This window comes from Heterodontus francisci, chromosome 36 (genome assembly GCF_036365525.1).
Source record: "Heterodontus francisci isolate sHetFra1 chromosome 36, sHetFra1.hap1, whole genome shotgun sequence".
Lineage (NCBI taxonomy): Eukaryota > Metazoa > Chordata > Chondrichthyes > Heterodontiformes > Heterodontidae > Heterodontus > Heterodontus francisci.
The window spans coordinates 45,052,224-45,075,889 of record NC_090406.1 but is presented as its reverse complement, the minus strand read 5'-3'; the positions used below and the strand labels follow the sequence as shown (position 1 = coordinate 45,075,889).

The window sequence follows — 23,666 nt, the reverse complement described above, 5'->3', positions numbered from 1 at the left end:
ACCCTGGTTTATAACCCACCAGTTATGGGGAGGTTACCAATTTGGGGACAATGGGCCCCCTGAGACAGAGTTGGAGGTGGGGGTGGGGGGCCCATAAAATCACGACGGGTGATGGTAAAAATTATTAGATCATCTGTTTTAACGATGCTGGTTGAGGGATAAATATCAACCAGGACATCAGGGAGAACTCCTCTGCCCTTTCTTGAAATAGTGTCATGGTTCAAGCTCGAAACACCCCTCACTACGTCGTTCTCAGCTGCTGTGGAGCTATGATCTGGAGAACAAACAAGCACCAATCAGTTGTCTGGCCAGTAATAGATAATGGCAGTTAAAAACTTGCTGAGCCATTGTATATTTCAATCTTTTAATTGATCCATAATTCAATTGAGGTGTTAGCTGTGGCTCACTGGGGAGCAGATTCATCCCTGACTTGGAAGGTGATGAGTTCAAAATCCAATCCATCCATTTTTTTTTTGTTCTTGGGATATGGGGCATCACTGGTAAGGCCAGCATTTGTTGACCATCCCTAATTGCTCCTGAGAAGGTGGTGGTGAACCGCCTTCTTGAACCGCTGCAGTCCATCTGATGTAGGTATACCCACAGTGTTGTTAGGAAGGGAGTTCCTGGGTTTTCATCCAGCAACAATGAAGGAATAGCAATATATTTCCAAGTGTGTGACTTGCAGGTGGTGGCGTTCCCATACATTTGCTGTCCTTCTAGGTGGTAGAGTACACAATCCAGGCTGATGCTCCAGTACAATTCTGAGGGAGTGCTGTGCTGCCGAAGGTGCTGTCTTTTGGATCTGAGATCATTATAGCTGACATGCTAGATGAGAAAAGACCAAGATCCATCTAGTTTTCCTTTCATCATCCTGGTAGTCACATGATACAGTGATAATGGAGTTGTTGACTAATCATAGCAATCAAGAGAGCCAGACACAAGGTGAGAAACCCTCAGTGGAGAGAATTGGGAATCATAGATCCTAATTATCATATTCTGTTTGTGGGATCTTGCCGCTCGCAAATTGGCTGTCATTGGCTACAACAGTGACTACATTTCAGATGTACTTCATTGGCTGGAAAGCTCTTTGGGATGTCCTGATATAGAAAATATAAGTATAAGTTATTTCTTCAAGTCAAGCATTTTTGTACTGATTGAAAATTGATTGAAATCCTTCTCCAAACTCAGTTACCTGGGAAACCATCTGCAGTTTAACGGGGAGATTCTCAATCATTCTCCTCAATCTCAGAGCCTGTAGGTGGGGCTCACTTTTGCAATGACTTAATGGAGACTATTTTATTTAAATGGAATTAGTTCATTAATCTCAGTACACAAGCTAAACTACGTCTCGAAAGGAAAGATTTATCTGACTTAATGCTACAAAGCTTCAACAACAAGCAGAGCCGAAACACACAGTTATAATTCATTATGTCACTCATCCAACAACTGGAGGCATCGATTTTCTACATGTAACAGCTACCTGGTTGGTGCTACTTTCTATCGTCTTTTGTTTTAGCTGGTGCCCCTGTGCCATGCAATATGCCCTTTGAAATGTCCAGGAACCCATTGACAGTCTTCTGCCAATCCCTTTCTCAGACTATTTGGTGCAAAGTTGGACAAAAGCGACCTACTGGGACATGTCCACTGATCTTCCTGATCTACCTGAACAGAAGTACTTGGCCCTTTTGCTCTGTATCTCCCCACCCGATCACCCATCCTCAATGGCATGATTGAGATTGAGACTCAGTTGTGATGAACTCTAAAGCTTGTCTCCTGGCATGTAATGTTGGAGCACTAATGTTTGGCACCAATATATCACCTTCCATTATAGCATACTGGGATGGGACTATTGGTGCAAAGAATATCTTAAGAAAATGCAAGCTGTGAAATTCATTTCAATAAGATATTTGAGAGACATTTGATTCCTAAGGTAGAGAGGAGCACAGGAAGTTGTGATGTGGTGTTACTCATGCAGCACAATAGGAGGCCAGTTTAAGATCACACTTTCTGCAAAGTGATCAGGGGAGAGAAAGCTTCATACAAAATGGACTAAACAGGTGGGAATGGGGTGTGGGGAGTGGGGTGTGGGGAGTGGGGTGTGGGGAGTGGGGAATGGGGTGTGGGGAATGGGATGTGTCAGTCACAGTCTCTTGACTCATATTCCTGTTCAATAGCCCATAGTGTGCTCCAGCAGAGACAGTCCAGATACGTGATGGCCGGGAATCTTTGTGGATTGGAGTGAGAAAGATGTTGCGGATTGTTTCAGGATTCCATCCACTTCTCCTTGCTAGACCTTTTTCATGTTTTGAGGCCCTAATGGTAGTGAGCAAGAGTGTAGCTGTCCAAGAGGCCGCTGGTTTCTACAATTCCCTCTCCCACCACCACTTTGATCCCACACTAGGCTCTACGAGAAGGCGGGCCTGCAGTATGCGTGTGCCCATGCCATGCAAGTGTTCTGGGCCTAGATTGTGAGCATCTCCCCTTCACAGGCGCAAAGCACTTCAGGAACACTGAGGATGCTGGGCATTCCCATGATGAAAATGAGCCCTCTGCATTCTGCTCCTATGTTGCTCCATATTTATTTGTTACCAATTGATTCCGTGGTTTGATAACAGCAGCTCTGTGCGTTGTAAACTGGCCACAATGATCCAAGCAAACCGGAGATAAAGAAATGCCATAATAGGAAGAGATCACTTCAAAACTAAGCTACAATGGATAAAGTCCCTAAGTTGGAAGGTGTTAACGCAAAAATATTGGGCATGACAATGCTGGAAATATTGCGTCACAAGGGTGAGAGTCCACGACTCAGGAATGTCGCTGACAGACAGAGTCCTCAAACTCTGAACAACCTGATGGAATGCGATGTGACTTCAGTGTTGTTCACAAGAAGGAGCAGCCAAATTCCCTGCGATGTTAGTGGTTGTGAAACAGCTGCCGTGTTTCCACCGGGACTCTCCACTGAGTGATGATGGAAAGAATGAATCAGGGAGCATGTGTGTTTCCCTTAGTTTACAAGTGTAATAATAATAAGGATTTAACATTGACACTGAAATTCTTGGGGATTCTCCCACCGTAACTTTGAGGCGGTTGTCTGCGGGGAGTAATTGCACCAAAGTCATAGCAGGAGAAGTATTAGTGAGAAACTTCATGGCTGTTGTATTTTTTATTTGGTCACCGTGGTGATTTTCAAGGTGTCAGCTGTGGCTCAATCTCATTTTGGCGTCAGAGGCTGTGGCTTCAAACCTCAGTCCACAGGCTTGAGCATAAAATCCAGCCTAACACTTCCAGTGCAGTACTGAGGGAGCACTACACTATTGGAGGTACTGTCTTTCAGATGCAATGTTAAACTGAGGCCTCATCTGCCTTCTCAGGAATTCCCATGACACTATTCAAAGAAGAGCAGGTAAGTTATCCCGGGTGTCCTGGCTCAATGTTTCTCGCTCAATCAACGCGATAAAAACAGATTATCTGGCCATTATTGCATTGCTGCTTGTGGGAGTTTGCTGTCCTCGGATTGGCTGTTGCATTTCCTACATTACAACAGTGACTACACTTCAAAAGTACTTAATTCACTGGGATGATTTGAGGTTGTGAAAGGTGCTATATCAATGAAAATTCTTTTCTTTCTAATAGGCAGAAAACTACAGAGAGATTAACCCCCACATAAACAGTGCATTTGTTTTTTTTTTCATACACAATACCTCCCTGTAGGGACACAACCCACTATTAAGACCAAAGAACTTAGATGCAGCTTGGCAAGTGCCAGGGCTTGGGGATGCTCAAGTATGTACAATGGCAATGTTGGACTTTAAGTGATTCGACATGCAACAGAGACTAATGGTCAGTTCTCATTATTTCTTATCTAGGAGCAACTTATCCATGAGACCATTGGCTTCCAGAGCTGCCAGAAACCCCAGTGACAGGTCTATCCCTTCAGGCCCCATCAACAAGACAGGCTGGCTAAGTGACCAATCATAAGAAACCAAATGCTAGACATGTACATCAAAAGATGGAAACATGTAGCAGACCATGCATGTGGAGAGATCGAACATGTTTTGAGCCTGCACCTTTCATCAGAACTAATAAGCAAGTGTGACGGGCAAGTTGAGAAAAGGTAAGGGGTGGAGGAATAACATTTATGCATCATCCCAACAGATTGTTCACATCCAATTTCCTACCCTTCTCCGGGAGGCTCCCAAAGCTAGGACCATGTCCAGAGGGGTCAGTGCACTAACCCTCTGCACAAACCCCTTAATGAACACATAGCTGGAGGCTTGGCTTTGAGTATCTAACTCTGACATTTCTTGGGGATCCTGAAATATGAAAATTTTCACTGTACTTAAAAGGAGGTTAAAAAGACAAGTGATGTTGGTTTCTCTTGACTTTTGTTTCGGTCAATCAGTGGAGAGGTCGCCCATTCCAGTGGCAAGGAGACAGCTGCAGTGTAAGGCCCCCATCCTAATTTGAATTTGGCTAGGTGAGCTGCGGACACAGAATTTACAGCATGGGCGTGGTGGACTGAATGGCCTCTTTCCGTGCTGTATGATTCTATCACTATTGAGTGATGATATTCTAAATACAAACTCTGGCTCAAGTGAGAGTGAAAACAATAATAAATTGTTTTGCTGAAAAGGTGAAAAATAATACTGTAAACTTTAACAGTTATCTTGGACAAGGTTCTTAGTTAGAAATATAAGGGTTTAGTTTAGTTTAGTTTAGAGATACAGCGCTGAAACAGGCCCTTCGGCCCACCGAGTCTGTGCCGACCATCAACCACCCATTTATACTAATCCTACACTAATCCCATATTCCTACCACATCCCCACCTGTCCCTATATTTCCCTACCACCTACCTATACTAGGGGCAATTTATAATGGCCAATTTACCTATCAACCTGCAAGTCTTTTGGCATGTGGGAGGAAACCGGAGCACCCAGAGGAAACCCATGCAGACACAGAGAGAACTTGCAAACTCCACACAGGCAGTACCCAGAACTGAATCCGGGTCGCTGGAGCTGTGAGGCTGCGGTGCTAACCACTGCGCCACTGTGCCGCCCTTCAGTCGCCCCAGTGTTTCCCTCTAAAATGTCTTCCCAAATCTTAACTTACAGTACACTAACTGCAGAACCTACCAAGCCAACCCTGGTTTAGATTCTAGAGCCACTCGCAAATCACTTTCCATTCACTCCCTTGCCATGGAATTCCAATGAAGCTGGGGATATGGTGTAGGTACCACAGCTGGCCTCAGGATCTTTGAGCTAAGGAGAGGGAAATCCATCAGAGTTTGCACTCCTTCTTGCTATCCAGTGACTTCTGTTAATAGGATCATAGGAAATAGGAGCAGGAGTAGGCCATTCGGCCCATCTAGCCTGCTCCACCATTCAAACAGATCACGGCTGATCAACTACCTCTGCACCATTTTTCCACTATCCCCATATCCCTTGATGTCATTAGCATCCAGAAATCTATCAATTTCTATCTTGAACATACTCAATGATTGAGCTTCCACAGCCCTCTGGGGTAGAGAATTTCACAGATTCACCACCCTCTGAGTAAAGAAATTCCTCCTCATCTCAGTCTTAAATGGCCTGTCCCTTATTCTGATTCTGTGTCCCCTGTTTCTAGACTCACCAGCCAGAGGAAACATCCTATCCACATCTACTCTGTCACGCCTGTAAGAATTTTGTAAGTTTCAATGAGATCACCTCTCATTCTTTGAAACACGAGAGAATACAGGCCCAGTTTCTGCAATCTCTCCTCATAAGACCATCCCAGGGATTAGTCGGATGAACGTCCATTGCACTCCCTCGATGGCAAGTATATCCTTCCTTAGATAAGGAGACCAAAACTGTACACAGTACTCCAGCTGCAGTCTCACCAGGCTCTGTACAATTATAGCAAGACTTCTTTACTCCTGTACTCAAAATCCGATGAAGGCCACAAACCACTTGCCTTCCTATTGCTTGCTGCACCTGCATATTAGCTTTTAGTGATTCATGAACAAGGACACCCAGGTCCCTTTGGACATCAACACTTCCCAATCTCTCACCATTTAAAAAATACTCTGCCTTTCTGTTTTTTTTTACCAAAGTTGATCACTTCACACTTATTCACATTATATTCCATCTGCCATGTTCTTGCCATTCACTTAGCCTGTCTAAATCCCCTTGCATCCTCCTCACAACTTACATTCCCACCTAGTTTTGTATCATCAACAAGTTTGGAAATATTACGATTGATCCCCACATCCAAATCATTTATATAGATTGTGAATAGCTGTGGCCCAAACACTGATCCTTGCGGTACTCCACTAGTAACAACCTGCCATCCTGATAATGACCCATTTATTCCTACTCTCTGCTTTCTGTCTGTTAACCAATTCTTAATCCATTGAGTATATTACCCCCAATCCCATGTGCTCTAATTTCGTTCACTAACTTCCTGTGTGGGACCACATCAAAAGCCTTCTGAAAATCCAAATACACCACATCCACTGGTTCTCCTTTATCTATGCTACAAGTAACATCCTTAAAAAACTCCAACAGGTTTCTCAAACATTACTTCCCTTTCACAAATCCATGTTGACTCTGCCCAATCATATTATTTTCCAAGTGTCCAGTTATCTCATCCTTTATAATAGATTCTAACATTTTCCCTACTACTGACCTCAAACTCTGTTTTCTTTCTCACTCCTTTCTTAGATAGTGGGGTTGCATTTGCTACTTTCAGTCTGCAGGAACTGTTCCAGAATTCTGAAAGTTAACCACCAATGCATCCAGTATCTCTACAACCACCTCCTTCAATACTCTGGGATGCAGCTCATCTGGTCGAAGGGATTTATCAACTTTCAATCTGATTAATTTTTCAAGTACTACCTCTTTATTGATATTAAAATATGCATGTGTTTGCATGCATGTGTGTACATTTGTGTTGGAATGTGTATATGCGCATGAGTATGCCTCGGAGTGTGTAAGTGTGAGGGAAATAAAAACAGAAAGTGCTGGAAATACTCATCAGGTCTGGCAGCATCTGTGGAGAGAGAAGCAGAGTTGATGCTTCAGGTCAGTGACCTTTCATCAGGTCACACATCTGATGAAAGTTCACAGACCTGACACGTTAACTCTGCTTTTCTCTCCACAGATGCTGCCAGACCTGATGAGTATTTCCAGTGCTTTCTGTTTTTATTTCAGATTTCCAGCATCTGCAGTAATTTGCTTTTATTTAAGTGTTAGTGAATGGATATCAGAGTGTATCTTTGAATGTGTGTGTTTTGTTTTTAATTTGTTCGTAGGATGTGAGTGTCACTGGATAGGCCAGCATTTAATGCCCAACATTAATTGCTGTTGAGAAGGTGATGGTAAGCCACCTTCTTGAATTGCTACAGTCCATGTGGTGTAGATACACCCACAGTGCTCTTTCTCCGTGGCAATTTGATACAATTGAGTGGTTTGCTCGGCCACTTCAAAGGGCCGTTAAGAGTCAACCACATTGCTGTGGGTCTGAAGTTACGTGTAGGCTAGACTGGGTAAGGTCGGCAGATTTCCTTCTCTGAAGGGCATTAGTGAACCAAATGGGTTTTTATTACAATCCAGTAGTTTTGTGATCATTATTACTGAGACTAGCTTTTTACTCCAGATTTATTAATTAATTGAATTTAAATTTCCCCCAGCTGCTATGATGGGATTTGAACTCATGTTTCCAGAGCGTTAGACCAGGCCTCTGGATTACTAATCCAGTACATTCTACCATCATTAAGTGTGAGTGTGTATATGTGTGTGAGTGTGATTGTGAGTGCACCTTTGAGTGTGCATGTGTCTGTGATTGTGTGTGTGTACTTAATTGTGAGTGCGTGTACCTGAGTATGTGTGTGTATAAGCATGACTGTGTGAGTGAGTGTGCATTTGAATGTGTGAGGGTGTGTGTGAGTGCATGTATGAGTGTCCCTTTGAGTGTCTGAGTGCATGTGTATGTGAGTGCATGCGTGCATATGCGCATGAGAGTGTGTCTGTGTGCATGTGCAAGTTTGAGTGCGTGTGAGTGTGACTGTGTCTGAATGTGTTGTTCCAACCAGGTGAGAAAGGGTTCCCTCTCAGCCTTCACCTGGTCTTACCATAACAGGGTTTAATTTTAAACACTTTTTTTTTAGCTCCCCCTTAGTGAATTCTTGTTCATTAACTTCTAATTATAAGGCAAAGAAACTAGCCAAACAGGTTTTCTTAGGTTTAAAGAAAACATGTTGAACTTTATTAAACTTAAACTCTAATTCGGTTAACGCCTACAGATACGCGACGCGCCCATGCTAGCATGCAGATAGAGATAGAAAGGAGCACAAGAAATAAAGTGGAAAAGTTTGAGGCAATATCTGAAGATGGTTTTGATTACTGTTCTTCAAATTTGCTGTAAAGTCCTTAGTTGTAGGTAGGTCTTGCTTTTCGTTGGATCCCAGTATTCTTCTTAGACCTTGTTCGATGTAGGAGACTTTTCTCTCTTGAAGTTCATGTGTCCTCAGTGGGTCCAGAGGCTTGTGAGCAAGAGATGGGAGCAGACAGGAGAGGTCTACTCACTCCAGGAGCAAAACAGTCTCTTTTTGAGTTCAAACTCTTTGTACAATTCAGAAAAAACAGGTTGCCAAGCAGGTTAGTCATGTGACTAGCTGGTCTGACCTCGTCTGTTTGTGGATTCTCTTGTCTTAGCTGACCCTGGAATGTCTCTTCTGACACACAATACCTGGTGCTGCAAGTCCATTGTGGGTTAAATTGGAGCAGGGAATAGCCCCTTTGTCCCTCCAAGCACTGTCTGTTAGTATGCAAATGTTTTTTTCCAGCCACGGCTGATCTGTTTCACAAGTTATTACCTCGCTCCAGCAACAGTTTAAAATCAATGTTCATATTACAAAATTAATATGCCTCATTCTTGGCAGGTTGGGGGGGGGGTCTGCGTTATAGTGTGCATGAGAGTGTGTGTGAGTTTGTGTTTGTGTGTGTATCTGTGTGGTGTGTCTACATTTGTATGTGAATATGTGAGGCTGTGTGGTGTGTATATATTTGTGTGTATGTGTGAGTTTGTGTTTGTGTCTGAGTGTGTATCTGCCTGGTGTGTATATGTTTGTGTGTGTGTGTGTGTGTGTGTGTGCTTGTGTTTTTGTGCATGTATGTCTGTAGCTACCAGATGGTACACTGGGTTAGGTTGTAATGCCACCTCTAGTCAAATAGTTTGTTGTTGCTCACTGTCAAGACTTACATGTGAATAAATGAGCAGTGGGGTGAAGTAGCAGAGAGAGAGAGACGGGCACCTGTCACACTGTTACCTCAGGAAAACCTTCAGGAGAGGTGGAGAGAACATGTTAAAATGATTCTCTTTGTTGGGGAGAGGGGCTCGCACAGTGCAGTTCAACAAACCCCTGATGCGCCCTCCGTGCACCCAAGACTTCACTCTTTGCTGACCCAAGTCACACACAGTACTCAGCTCATTCCCTCCCCACAGACAGATAGAAAATGGCTGGCATGGCGTCAGTGAGAATCCTCTCCCCAGGTGGGCAGGCTGTTGCTCTCGGAGCTGAGAACAGGCGGGGCACCAAACTCACTCCCCACAAGGCACCCAGCTTCATGGGAGGGAGAGGATCGGGAAGGATGGTCTGTATATACACAACACACATAGTACAACCTCTTCTCAAAATGCCAAGCAATTAGCAAACCACACATTATATCCAGAAACACAGCTGCCAATCATTACCTCATGAAAAGCATCAAACTAACTCAGATACAATGCTGAAACAATCCATCTAACAAATGGTTAATCTGCAATCTCAGGACACTCAAGACATAGATACAGGGGGGTGGGGGGGGGGGGGTGGTGTGGGGGGGAAGAACCAAATAACTTTCTGTCTTATACCCCCTTCAGGATCGCAATATCAGATCGCAACGTGACAGAGGAGCCAGTAGATCACAGCAATCCTGTTCTACTTAATAAAATAGAATGAATCCTGTCTAATTCAGTCGCAGATATCAATTGAAAATATAGACATCCAGTATAAACTGTGGTGGGATTCTGAGTTATTCAGCCATATTGGGATTTATTGGGAAGTACAATTATATGCCCAGCCATTTCAGAATTTAAAATAAATATACAATCATTCCCATCTCCCTGCAAAGAAATAGGTGTGACCACATTGTAATCTCAGTGAATGGAAACCACAAAATCATCCAGCCTCACAGCAGCAACGCAGCCACACAGCTAATACATGGCTGTGCAGTACTCAGTTCTCCTAATGAAATGCCCACAGACAGTCGTGCACTGATACACCCACTCCCTCCCACACTGCATGGCCAGATCAATAGCTTATTCCATAGGATCAGATTTAATTCACTTACTCCATTGCCAATGCCATTCACTCTGTGGTGCTCCTGGTTATGCAGGGGACGCTCTCTGGGATGCTGGTTTGGAGAAGGTACAGCCGGGTCTGTGTGCACAGTCGGTGGGTGCTTGTTTCACTCAGAAAGCACCCCCCCCTGCTTTGACAGTCTGATATCAGCGAGCAGCAGCTTCACATCTCATTGCCTTTGTCCTGTGTTTACTCAGCTCTTAAGATACACTGACAGTGGTGTCACTGCACCCCTACTGGACACTGCCTGCATTGCTGAGTGTGTCTGGTGGGATACTGGGAGCTTGCCGAGAGGTGATAATACAATTAAATTAAAATACAGGATTCACACTGGGAATGAGTGCTTTACACGAAATGTACCACTAAGGGGCTGAAGATCTTTTTATTTTAGCTTAGGTTAATTAATCACTAACTGAGTAGCAGAAATATAATTAACAATAAAGAAAAGCCTTGCATTTATACAGTGCTCTTTACAACTCAGGACATCCCAAAATGCTTTACAGCCAATGAAATACTTTTGGAATACTTTTGATTGTTGTAATGTAGGAAACATGACGGCCAATTTGCACACAATGTGCTCCCACAAACAACAATGTGATAAACTGTTTTTAGTGATGTTGGTTGAGGAATAAATACTGGCCCAGGCACCAGGGAGAATTCCCATGCACTTCTTTGAATAGTGCCATGTGATCATCTTACGTCCATCTGAGAGGGCAGACAGGACCTTGGTTTAATGTCTCATCTAAAAGACGTTATCCCCAATGGCATAGCAGAGCAGCGTTAGCCTCGATTATATGCTCAAGTCTCTTGAGGGGGCTTAAACCCACAACTCTTCTGAGTTAGACATTAGAGTACTATCACTGAGCCACAGGGGATTAGGCAGCCCTCCAGACAGACACAATAAAGGCAGTCAGGAGTAGATAACCATCATGGTCAATGAAAGCAGTCTAGCGCTGAGCACCTGGATGCAGTGCCTCAAGAAGTTCAATGACCTCTCACGAGTGGTCAAGGTCGTGAATGCATCTTCAAATGCCATATCCTACCAGCTGAACAACTAGTCTCACACACTGCTCAATGCACCAATCTCCAGCACTCACCTACCAATCTCTATCAACCATGACTCATACCTCACATTCACAGCTTCACCTCATCCTCACATACGTGGCACTGCTGCAAACCTCACACCCACATCCCACAGCTTTCTCACATTGCCAGCTATTCAACTATAGAAGGCACATAACCCAAAAATATTGCATCATAATCACTAACACACTTTCCTCTCTCTTGCAGGATGAGGTGATGCACAAGTACAGGCAGCAGCAGCTAACCAGAGGGATACAGACATGGCTGCACATCCTCACCCCCACGGAGGAGATGGTCCTCTTCACAACTTGCGAAGTCATGGCTGAGGCTGTGGCCAGAGGTATGACTGAACCATTGAAGATGACATTATGCTCATACCTAATCCTCCTTCTCACACCCCATTCCCCCTCATCCCACAATATATATAGGAGCATTAGTGAATCCCCACCTGAATACATTAAACACTCTATTAATAATACAATTAACATGGTCTAAGCATGCACAGTTCCAATGAAAGTTCATCAATCTGAGAAGTTAACTCTGTTTCTCTCTTCCACAGATGCTGCCAGACCTGCTGAGTGTTTCCAGTATTTTCTGTTGATATTTCAGATTTCCAACATCCACAGTATTTTGCCTTTGCTAAGCATGCACCATCTGCATTCCCCAACACCACCGCCAACCTCCCACCCCACCCTGTCCACACACTCACCACAAATCTATCTTGTGCCTTTCTCCTTTCAGATACCAGGACTTGAGCAAAAAAAATTATGGTTGACACTCACGTGTAGTACTGAGTGAGTGCTGCACTGTTGGAGGTGCTGTCTTTCAAATGAGACGTGAAACTGAGGCCCCTTCTGCCCTTTCAGGTGTGTGTAAATGATTCCATGGCATTATTTCAAAGAAGAGCAGGGGGGAGTTATCCCTGATATCCTGGGCAGTATTTATTTTTGAATCAATATTTACAAAAATAGATTATCTGGTCATTATCACATTGCTGTGTTGGATCTTGCTGTGCATAAATTGGCTCCTGCATTTCCTACATTACAACAGTGGCTACATTTCAAAAGTACTTAATTGGCTGTAAAGTGCTTTGGGACATCTAGTGGTTGTGAAAGGTGCTATATAAATGAAAAATGTTCTTTTTTTTAAATCCAGGAACTGCAACCTGGCTGGTTAGTTCTGGAGGAGCAAGAAGTGAAAGATGAAGAAGAGACTGACGATGAAGAAACACTGTCACTCGATCTGACACTCACAGCCACCAACTCAAATACTGACACTGCATGTGCTTTAGAAAGTAACTTAGAGGCAGGATCTGCACACAGTGAGTCACCGGGCATGAGTGGCCAGGGCAGGGGAAAGGCCAATGCAGATGTCAGCATGTCAGAGGGTGATGTCGCACACAGGTTCTACCGAGGAGGATCGAGGACTCAAGTCAGGAATGCACACTGGAATACTTCGTGCATTGGCAGGTCTGCCAGAAAGCCTGGGTCAAGGAGCATGGAGGAGTCTGGCACCAACTGGGCACAGGGCTTTGTGCAGACCTTGGAGCCCATTCTTTCCAAAGTGGAAGTGGTGGCCAACTCCATGACAACATTTGTGGACCCAAATCATGATGCAGCGTCTGATGACCGATGTTTCAGCTTCCATTTCTGCATCAGAAGCAGAAACCACCCAATGTCACATAGAAAGTCAGTAGCTTCCCACCAGCCATGCTGCAGCCACTGGGCAGGAACACTAAGCCAAGCAAAGGTACCTGCAAGACAGTTGCTAAGGGAATGCACAACAGTGTTTAGTTGACCTTTGTATGGAATATTGGATCGTTTGATTTATAAAGTTGGATTGGAATGTTGATTTTGTTGTGGCTTTTATTTCAGCGCTTGTGACCAATACCAAAGGGAAGGAAAGGTGTGGAATGGGGAATTGGGGTTGTGTTCACTGGTACCACAGTCAGCTGAGCTGATCAGAGAGCCCAGCCAGAAAGGGGATATGTTAGTTGCCTAATCCCTTCCTCCTCCTCCTCCTCCTTATCCCCCTCCTCTCATGCTGGCCTTATACCTGGTGCAAGGGCTGTGCCCTCATGATGCTGAGGTTGTGCAGGATTCAGCAGACCACAATGAATTGTGATCACAGGTTACTTCCAGAGTGGCTCAGGGCAGTGGAAGCAGCTCAATGCTTTGGTCGGTGATATTTTGTGTGGTAGCACTGGCTCTCGTTATATGCATGCTGCCCACATGTGCATGTGTCATGGATGGTGGTCCGCTGATGGTACAGGGGCATGATTGTGAGGCTCGATATAAACCTGGAAACCTCATGGTTACATCTGATACACTGAGCAGATTACCCAACCCCAAGAAACGAGCAGACATACCGTTAGATGTCCAAGTAGATGAAATAGATATAGAGCTAGAAGATGTGTACAACATTGACCTAATGTGATTTGGACAGAAGAAAAGTGAGGAGCTCCAAGAATAGACTTCCAGAGATCCTGTCCTAAAGGCATTATGGCAGTTGATCATCAGTGGATGGCTGGACACAATGCAAGAGGTTCCCACAGACATCAAAACCTTTTGGTCATATGTCGAATTAGGAATATCCAGCAGCATCTTTTTTAAAGGTAGACAAGTATTGATTCCAAAAACACTTCATCAAAATATCCTTGCACAATTGCATCAAGGTCACATGGGCATTGAAAAGTCAAGACGACTTGCACGTGAGACAGTTTGTTGGCCAGGAATCAATAGTGACATAGAGGGAGCAGTGAGGATGTGCAATGAATGTCAAGAGCAACACCCGAGCCAATGCTGAGAGCCACTCCACCCTCATGATGTTCCATCACATCCACAGTCAAGAATAGCTAATGACTTATTCACCGTCAAAGGTGATGACTTCCTATTCGGTACCGACTACTTCTCCAAATTTCTTATCATTCGCCAACTGAGGGATACATCAAGTACATCGATAGCAAACACGATGAATGCAATTTTTAGTCTTTTTGGTTCCCCAGAGGAGATAATGTCAGATAATGGTCCACAGTACACCAGTAAATCATTTCAAGACATGTGTGCAAAGTGGGCTGTAAATCATATTACATCATATCTGCATTATCCAAGGTCAAGTGGTCTGGCAGAAAGAATGGTGGGTCAGTAAAGTTATTAATTTTGAAATGTAGAGAAACCAATCAAGATATTCAAATAGCAATGTTGAATTTATGAGCAACACCACTAGACACAGGATTACTGTCCCCAGCAGAGATCATATTCAGAAGGCAAGTTAGGACAATGCTTCCGAGTCATCACTTAAGATCATCGCCAGTCCAAGACAAATTATTGGCGAGACAAAAAAAAATGAAAATCACACTTGCCAAGCATGCAGGTGTGGAGTTACCTCCTCTACAGATTGGACAACAGGACAGAATGATCCACCTGCAAGAGAAACATGGTTCCCTGCGGAAGTGTCAAAGATCTGTAATGAACCACAGTCACACGGGGCAACCATCCCAAATGGAATGACATTGAGAAGGAATAGATGCCAGCTGAGTTATCCAACAATGTCATTCCTGACATTCCTACAGCATGAAGAACACGTTCACATTCGAGTCCTAAGAATGAATTTCAGAAAAATGGCACATAAAACACTCACGGACCAAGATAATTGTCAGTCTGAACCTACGAGTCAAGAGAGAAGAATTGACAATTCCAGATCTCAGCAAAGTCTCACAGCTACAAGATCAGGTCGAGTCAACAGACCACCCGTACATTTCAGAGACACTTGATTAATGAATATGAGAGTCAATACATGTGTAAATATTGTTTACAACTATTCTATGTCATTATTTACATAGCTTATAATTGTCGTGTCGTTGTTGTTGCAGCATAGCTAGGTCCTCCATTTATTTGCAGACCAAGTGGGCCCAAAAGCGCAGTGCAGTTTCCGTGCTGGCAGACCTACTGTGGATATAATCTTCTCCATACGCCAGCTATAAGAGAAGTGTGGGGAACAGAGTATACCCTGTTAACTTACTTCTGTAGATCTCACTAAAGCATTTGACACCATCAGCAGAGCAGGGTTGGCTGTCTACCAAAACTCCTCAGTCTCATCCGCTCCTTCCATGACAACATGCACTGCACTGTACAGTTTGATGACTCCACTTCCCAGTTTCTGAGTGAGGAATGGAGTGAAACAGGGTTGTGTCCTAGGCCCCACTCTGTTTGGCATCTTCTTCTCCATGCTCCTGACCATTGCCTTCCCTGCAGATATGGAAGGAGTCTACTTGCACACTAGGTCAGACAGCAAGCTCTACAATGTATCAAGGCTGAAAGCGAAGACAAAAGCACATCACGTCCCGATCAGAGAATTCCTTTACGCTGATGATGCTGTGCTAGTCATGAGACAAGGTGTTGCATCTCTGCCCCTGATCACACTCAATAACCCCACAGGAAGTGGTTAGCAAATTCTGCTACCTTAGGTCCATGGTGACAGACAATCTGCCCCTTGATGCAGAGCTTGATAGACACATAGGGAAAGCAGCTACCACCTTTAGCTGACTTTCAAAGCACGCATGGGATAACACCAAGTTGGCCCTTAGGACCAGGCTGTTGGTTTATAAGGCCTGTGCTCTCAGCACCTTGCTGTATGGCTGTGAAACATGGGCGACTTACAGCTACCAGGAAAAGAAGCTCAATAATTTCCAGTTTCGCTGTCTGCGGCGCATTATGGCTCTATCCTGGCAGGACAAAATCACAAATGTGGCAGTCCTCTCAAAGGCAGAGCTCCCAAGTGCGTTGGCACTAATCAAACAGAGGCAGCTTTGATGGATCAGACATGTCCGCAGGTTGGAAGACGGTGACGCACCCAAGGACCCTCTGTATGGTGAGGTAGCTGGGGCCATACGACCAGTGGGGCGCCCAAAGCTCCGCTTCAAGGATGCTTGCAAGCATGGCATGAAGGCCCTAAGTATCAATTATCGCACCAGGGAGTCACTAGCTGGTGAAAGAGGGAAATGGCAATATATCCTTGGACTAGTGCACACTACCATGACGACCAGTTGCCACAGCAGCTTGGCAACAGGTGCCAATGTCAAAAACAACAACTCACAGCGTCACTTGGCAACTTCACGTGCAGCACTTGTGCCAGAACCTGCCTCTCAAAGATTGGCCTTCACAGCCATCAACAAAGGTGCACCAAGAGGAGACACCCCACTTAAATGGATCATTTGCTGCGTGTCCATCATCTTTCATAAATGGAAGGATGCCAACCTAGACGTTGCCAAGGTCTGGTTGAAAATAGAGTAGTTAACAGAGGTTCATGCTGTTCTAGTCTTTGTGTTGCACAGATCTGACAGTTCTGGATCAGATTTTCAATGTCTTTGGATATTCCCGGCCACTACACTGATGATTGTGCCCTCGTTCTGCACTTTGTTATTCCCATAAGACCTTGATGTAGACGTTCTAAGATATCTGATCTCAGTGAACTGGGAATGATTTGTCTGTCATTATAAACTAGCAAATCGTCGATGATTGTGAAATATTTTCTATATTCTTGGAATGTTTTAATCGTTTTCCCACAAGGACGTTCTTGTGGCCACCCTTATGTGCAATAGTGCCTTATGCAAATATATTTTTCATCACTTTTTTGTGCTTGACAAATTTCTTGCAGTTTCTGTATGCATGCTGGCCAAGTTTGTGCAGTACACTGTGAATAGGACTCTATTTCATGTATAAAATTCATATCTTGTTATGTCGGATGGTCTACCGTCACTCTTGCTAGGGCATCAATAGAAGTTGTCATCTTACTCTGGACATATATGGTCATCAATCTTAAATGAAATCTTTGGATTCTTGGAGGCATTTTTGCAATCTCTTTTTCATCCAACAAAGGTAAAAAGGTTTATGGTCTGTCTCAATGACGACTCTCAATCCGACAATATAATCAGAAAATTTCTGACATGCCCATGTGACAGCAAGTGCTTCTTTTTCAATTACCATATACCTTGTCTCTGTGTCAGACAAAGCTCTAATTGCGTAGTATATTGGCCTGTGAGAACCATCAGGTTACTGCTGGAAAAGCACTGCCCCTAGCCCAGTTGAGGAGGCATCGGTCGCTATCGTTGTTGGTAGTGTAGGATTATAGTGTGCCAAGATGTCCGGTGATATAAGCATATCTTGATTCTTCTGGAATTCTTGTTGTGAACTCCAACACCATGCTTGTTCTTTTCTGAGGAGTTGCCTTAACGGTTCTGCACTAAATGAGGTAAAAACTTTGCTAATTGATTCACCATTCCCAGGAATCTTTGGAGTTTCTGAACGGAAGTAGGAGTAGGGAATTCTGTAATGGCTCGTGTCTTCTGTGGATCTGCCATTATACCCTTACTGCTCATTATGTGTCCCAAGAAACGAATTGAAGTCTTGGAAAATTCGCACTCCTCGTTCAGTGTTAGCCCAGCGTCTTGTGGTCTCTGTAGACCTGCTCGGACTCTTTGGTCATGTTCCTATAATGTATCAGGATGTCATCTGTGTGACAAATAACTCCTTTGAGCCCCTGTAAGATGTTAGACATAGATCTTTGGAAAATCTCTGCTGCGGAAGTTATTCCAAACGGTAACCGATTAAAACAAAACCTCCCGAAAGGTGTTACAAATGTGGTTAGTAATCTTGAGGTCTCATCTAAGGGTACCTGCCAAAACCCACTACTGGTGTCGAGTTTGGTAAAGATGCTCGTCTGAGACAATTTCACTAAGCTGTCATCCACTGTGGACATTGGGTGAATCTCGTTCGCTACTGCTTTGTTAAGCTGCGTTAAATCCTCACAAATACATAGATTTCCAGTTTGTTTCAGGACAGGAACCATGGCTGAACACAACTCCGTTGGTTGTTTAACTGGAGAAATGACTCCCCTTCTGGTCTTGAACATGGTTCATCGATGGGTGAGATATCTTTCTGGATGTAAAGATACACACTGGCCTGGCATTATCCTGAAGTGTGATTCTATACTCTGTCTTGAGTCTTCCGAGACATGTGGAAAGTTTCAGATAGTCTGCTTGGAAGCGACTGTTTACCTGTGGCTGTTTGATTTCATCAATCTTCTTGATCAGATGCAGGTATAAGATATTTTTCTACTAAGCAAGGAAAATTCTTGGTTTTGCAAGATGAATAAGGTCTCTATAATTTGTCTCCCTCTATATTGGAGAGTTGCTTGAAGCTTACCCTTCACTTTCAGTTGCGTCCCACTTGGACCATTCAACTGTGTGTCCACCAGTTGTAGGCAATGTCTCATCAACCATGGCTCTTGGTCTGACAGAACTGTGACATTAGCACCTGTGTCCAGATTAAAATTCGTTAGGTGTCCATTGATGTAGATATCCGCCATCCAAAAGCCTTGCTTTGGGTCATTAACTTGCCCTAGGAAATATCCTGGTTCCCTTTCTGCTGGAAGTTGGTGCATTTCATTCATCGCTCTCTGTGTGAAGATGCAACTTTGCATGAACAGTTCTTGTTTGGCACAGTTTCCCATTATGTCCAGTCCTTTTACAGTTGAAGCATTTCTCTTTACTAGCAGGACACTGCTCCCGTCTATGGGTCTTCCTGGCTCCACAGCACTGGCATGGTTTCCTGGTGTCATGCACCTTCTCACCTGTGTGTGCCTTCCCTACAGATTGCCTCTCCATCTTTTGCTTCAAGAACTGTACAGTCATTGGTTTTCTTCTAATCCAAGGCTTCTCTTCAGTCTGCAGAATGGCTCTGCTTTGTCCTCGTACTTCTGCCTGTCGTACGATCTGAATTGCCTTCTCGAGTGTAAGGTCATCTTTGAACTGCAAGAGATCTGACAGAGATTCATCAGCTATGCCAACAACTATTCAGTCCCTTATCAGTTCCACCTTTAATTCTGCATATTCACATCCCTCTGCCCATCTGTACAGATCATTTCTAAAAGAATCTAAGGATTCGCCTCTTTTCTGGACTGGCTTGTTAAATGTTGCTCTTTCCAGAATTTTGTTACTGCATAAATTGAAATATTGGTTGAAGGCTTGTAGAACATCTTCAAATATATCAGCAGCCTTGTCATCTGCGATTGAAGCCATGAAATATGAAAGGGTATTTATTTGTTCTGTTTCTGATTTAGTATGGAGCTGGGAGCGATCCTAAATCATAGGAATCTTTTCCTCCATAAGGACCGATTTTGTACCAGATTGGGTTCTTCCTGATTGTGGAAACTTTCAGGCAGGCTGAATTTCGAATTTCGAATATGATATAGTAGTTGGAGCAGTCGGCACAGGTATCTCAGAGCTCTCGGTATTTCTGCTATTGTGTTCTAAAGAAACCTTCATTCAACTTACCATTCAGTCTCCGATTGTTTGATATGTTTGTGTTGAGAACTCAATTGCACAACATGTGTCACCTCTGCTCATTCTCCCTGACAGGCTGCAGGCCAAGGGCGATGGAAACTACAGCACCCATAACCAGGATCAAGTGTCTGAGCAGAACCTGAAGTCAGAACGAAGGCCTTCACCAAGTGCTTGCACCACTTCCTGTAGATCTCAGCAACTTTAAGTAACAGTACAAATAATCAAACACTGTTATTACCTCAGCAACAGCCAATAGATAGCAATTAGCAACTAACCTGAAAGTCGTTGATGATCACTTCAAGTAGCACTGGTTGGTGGGAGCAGTCCTTCTTGCTGCTGGTGGGTGAGGTTAAGACAGCAACAGCAGTTGGAGCATAGAGGCTAAAGTGAAATCAGCATTACACGATCTGCCTACTCTACATACTTCCAGTGCATGCACCCAACGCCCACTCAAACAACCTACCCAAAATGGTGACCAGTGCGACCTGCACCAGAATGATTGGTCCAGCAGCATCTACATCCCACTCGCTGTCCTTAATTGGACGGCAAGCCCAGAGGCGGCCAATCAGGAGGTTGCCTCTGGTAAAATAGCTGAGCCGATCCTGCTGCTGGCAAGTGTGGGCTCAGAACTCTCATTTCATCTTGACATAGGGGTCCCGAAGTCCATCGTAAAATCCTGCGCTGTGTTTTCAGATGATGTCACCGAGGGAAATCATGAAGAAAGCATGAAAAATAGAAGGGTGTCAAGGGTAGATTTTTAAGAGACTTTTGAGATAACAGAGTGGGGAAGGGAAGTGAATCCATTTCAAACCCACCTAATGATCCCTCAAAGCGTCTCAAGCAGCTATCAAGCTACTTTTCTGCTATAATAATGTATTTGTGTGGTACTAGCAGAGAAAATGGACAAGAAGCTTGGCCAGCTCAAAGAAATATGTATTTATGTCATTAAGTCATCATATCATTACATTATTAGCATAATATACTAATACGTTACACTGCTTCCCCCTTTAAAAGAAAAACATTTCTTTTTGTTTCTCTACAATGAACTACATCTACAAATCAAGTTTGATAACTGGTTTACACAGCCTTTCTGATGTCCTTACAGGTTTTGGTGTCGAGTCAGGTTTTGGACTGCTTGGTTTAGATTCAGAACTTAGGGAAGTTCTTGTTTCTTTCTCAGAAAAGTCTACATGAACTCTTTGAAATGGTCGAGTCAGCTACGGCTACGACTGCAAAGGAGTTTTAGGTGGCTCATTTCTACAGTTTTGGTAGATAGTGCATTTGTTTATCAGTGATTCTAGGTCACTGTCCAGTCCAGGCCAATAAACAAAACCTCTTGCTATGAATTTCATACTGACTATTCCTGTGTGTTTAGTATAGAGTTCTGCCAGAATCCTATCTCTCTAAGAACTAGATAACACAACTCTGTGACCCCACTTAATGCAGTCCTGTTCACATGACAATTGTGGAACGGCTTCAGTTCCTTGTCTGTAGACCAGTCAAAATTCTGTGCCTCCATTCAATGTCTGTTTGTGGACTAGTTTCACTGAGTTTTTGCTGCGATTTTAGTTGCAGTGATTGGAAAGTCAATATCTACTATTCCTTTGAGAAGATTGCGTCTTCACAGCCTACTTCTGAGTCTTCATGCAGCAAACGTGACAGTGCATCAGCGATAGCATTCTCTTTCGAACTGCAATATTCAATGTTGTAGTCGTACACTGAGGGAAGTACAGCTCACTGCTGCATCCTTGATGGTGCCATTGTCGGTATTACAGATGTCGGACCCAGAATAGCTACTAGTGGTTTATGACCTGTAACTAGTGTAAAGTTTCTACCCGACAAAAACTGGTGAAACATTTTGATTCCAAAGATGATGCCAAGTGTTCCCTTTTTTATCTGTGCATAGTTGCATTCACTCTTGGTCAGGGTACGCGATGTAAATCGCATATGGGCTTCTCTTGACCATCAAGCATGATATAACTGATCACTGCTCCAACTCCTTGGTTTGAAGCATCACATGCTAGCTTCAGGTCACAATTTGTGTTGTAATGGACGAGTAGTGCATCACTGGTCAAGCTTCTCTTACATGCATCATAAGCATCTTGTTGTGCTTTAGACCATTCCCATTTCACATCTATGTTCAACAACTCATGTAGTGGAGCTAACGCCATTACAAGCTCAGGCAGAAATCACAATTATTATTGAACCATGCCTCGAAAAGATTTAAGCTCAGACATATCTTTTGGATTTGGGGCATTGACTATTGCCTCTAAATTCTTTTTCACTGGCTTTAGTCCTTTTTCATTGATTTTCAGGCCAAGGCACACTACCTCAGATGGCGCAATGTCACACTTGCTCGTTTTCAACTTCACATTGTGATCATTGAGCCTCTTTAACACTTTAACCAACACTTGAAGAATCTCTTTCTCTGTTGCCATCGTGGGCCACACATCATCCTGATTACACAAGCCATGCAGCACTCCTTGCAAAATATTATCCATTGTAGCTTGGAAGATTTTTGGAGAAGCACACCATCGGGCAGCTTCTTCTAGAAGTATAACCCATGTGTCTGTTTATCATGAGGTACTACTGACTCTCTCAATCTCCAATGAGGTGTGCGTAAGCATGGGACAAATCCAACTTTGGATCTTGCTAATTCTGCATACAAATCTTGAGAGGTCAGTAGTGGATACAGCTCATCATCCACTGCCTGGTTGATTGTGACTTTATAGTCTCCGCACAGACTTAGGGTTTTGTCTGACTTGGGCACTACTACAATTGGGGTTGCCCAATCACTGTGGTCAGTTTTCACTTGCACACTATACCTCTTCAGCTCCTTTTCACCCTGGGTTTTGAGAGCATAAGGAACTGGCCGAGCCTTGCAATATCCTTGTTTTTGCATCAGGTCTGATTCAGATGTACGCTTTCACACCGATTACACCTTCATAGCTGTCCTCAAAAATGTCCCTGTGACTATTCAAAAGCTGATCAAGCTTCTTGGTTGTCTCAATTTGGAAAACATGCTTCCGGTCTAACTTCATCTTGCGAAGCCATTCTTTGGCCATTAACGTTGGTTTGTTGACATATCTCGCTACAACAATGGGTAACTTGAAGGATTGCACATATTGAAAATTGCACTCTATTTGTCCACACGTTTCCAACACTCCACCAAAGTAGGTTGTCAACTGAACTGTGCTGTCAGTTAAAGGTACGTCATTGAATTTGCTCTCATACATGTCTCTACTCATAATTGAGCAATCTGCAGCCATATTGATACATATGTTGATGTACTGTTGATTTACCAACGCCTTTTACAAAAATCTCAGTGATTTGAGCGATCGCTAGTGGCATAAATGCTGTATAGCCCTTGCACCCCTTCGCTTAGGCACTCTGGATTCACTTCAAGATTCTGAACTCCACCCTTATAATGTTGCTGTTTTCTATTATCACTGGAATTCCTACTTTGGTCTTTCACTTAGAAAGCAGTTGCAATATGGCCTATGTTTTGGCAATTAAAGCATTTGGCATTTTTGTACTGACATACAAATGCTATGTTGTTGCCATTACAGCAATAACAAGTCACTAAACCGCTATCAGCAGCACTCTTCTGACTAGGTCACCCCACTTTATGCTTGGTGGTAGTGTTCAGGATGTGACCAGAAGCTGTACTAGTTACTGGCATAGGACAAAATTCCCGAGCATTCTTTGATGCCATCTCCATTGAAAGAGCAATCTTACATGTTGGTTCAGCCTTCAGCTAAGTCATTGATATAGATTGTAAAAAGTTGAGGCCCCAGCACTGATCCCTGTGGCACTCCACTGGTTACATCTTGCCAACCAGAAAATGACCCATTTATCCCT

General features: G+C 43.7%; 2 protein-coding genes across 3 annotated transcripts in view; one reads left to right on the top strand and one right to left on the bottom strand.

Annotated features, from left to right (window-relative positions):
- Positions 1-10,582, bottom strand: part of palm1a (paralemmin 1a) — a 452,107-nt gene extending 441,525 nt beyond the window's left edge. The window contains exon 1 of one of the 2 annotated variants that reach the window (XM_068016618.1): positions 10,371-10,582. In XM_068016618.1, coding sequence (XP_067872719.1) covers positions 10,371-10,387 — 17 coding nt within the window. In that variant the 5' untranslated portion in view covers positions 10,388-10,582. The remainder of the gene's footprint in view (positions 1-10,370) is intronic. The other variant, XM_068016619.1, reaches the window with a different exon arrangement.
- The window catches only part of LOC137351463 (uncharacterized), a 165,052-nt gene that overhangs the window by 103,367 nt on the left and 38,019 nt on the right, over positions 1-23,666 (top strand). The gene's annotated exons all lie outside the window — the stretch shown is intronic.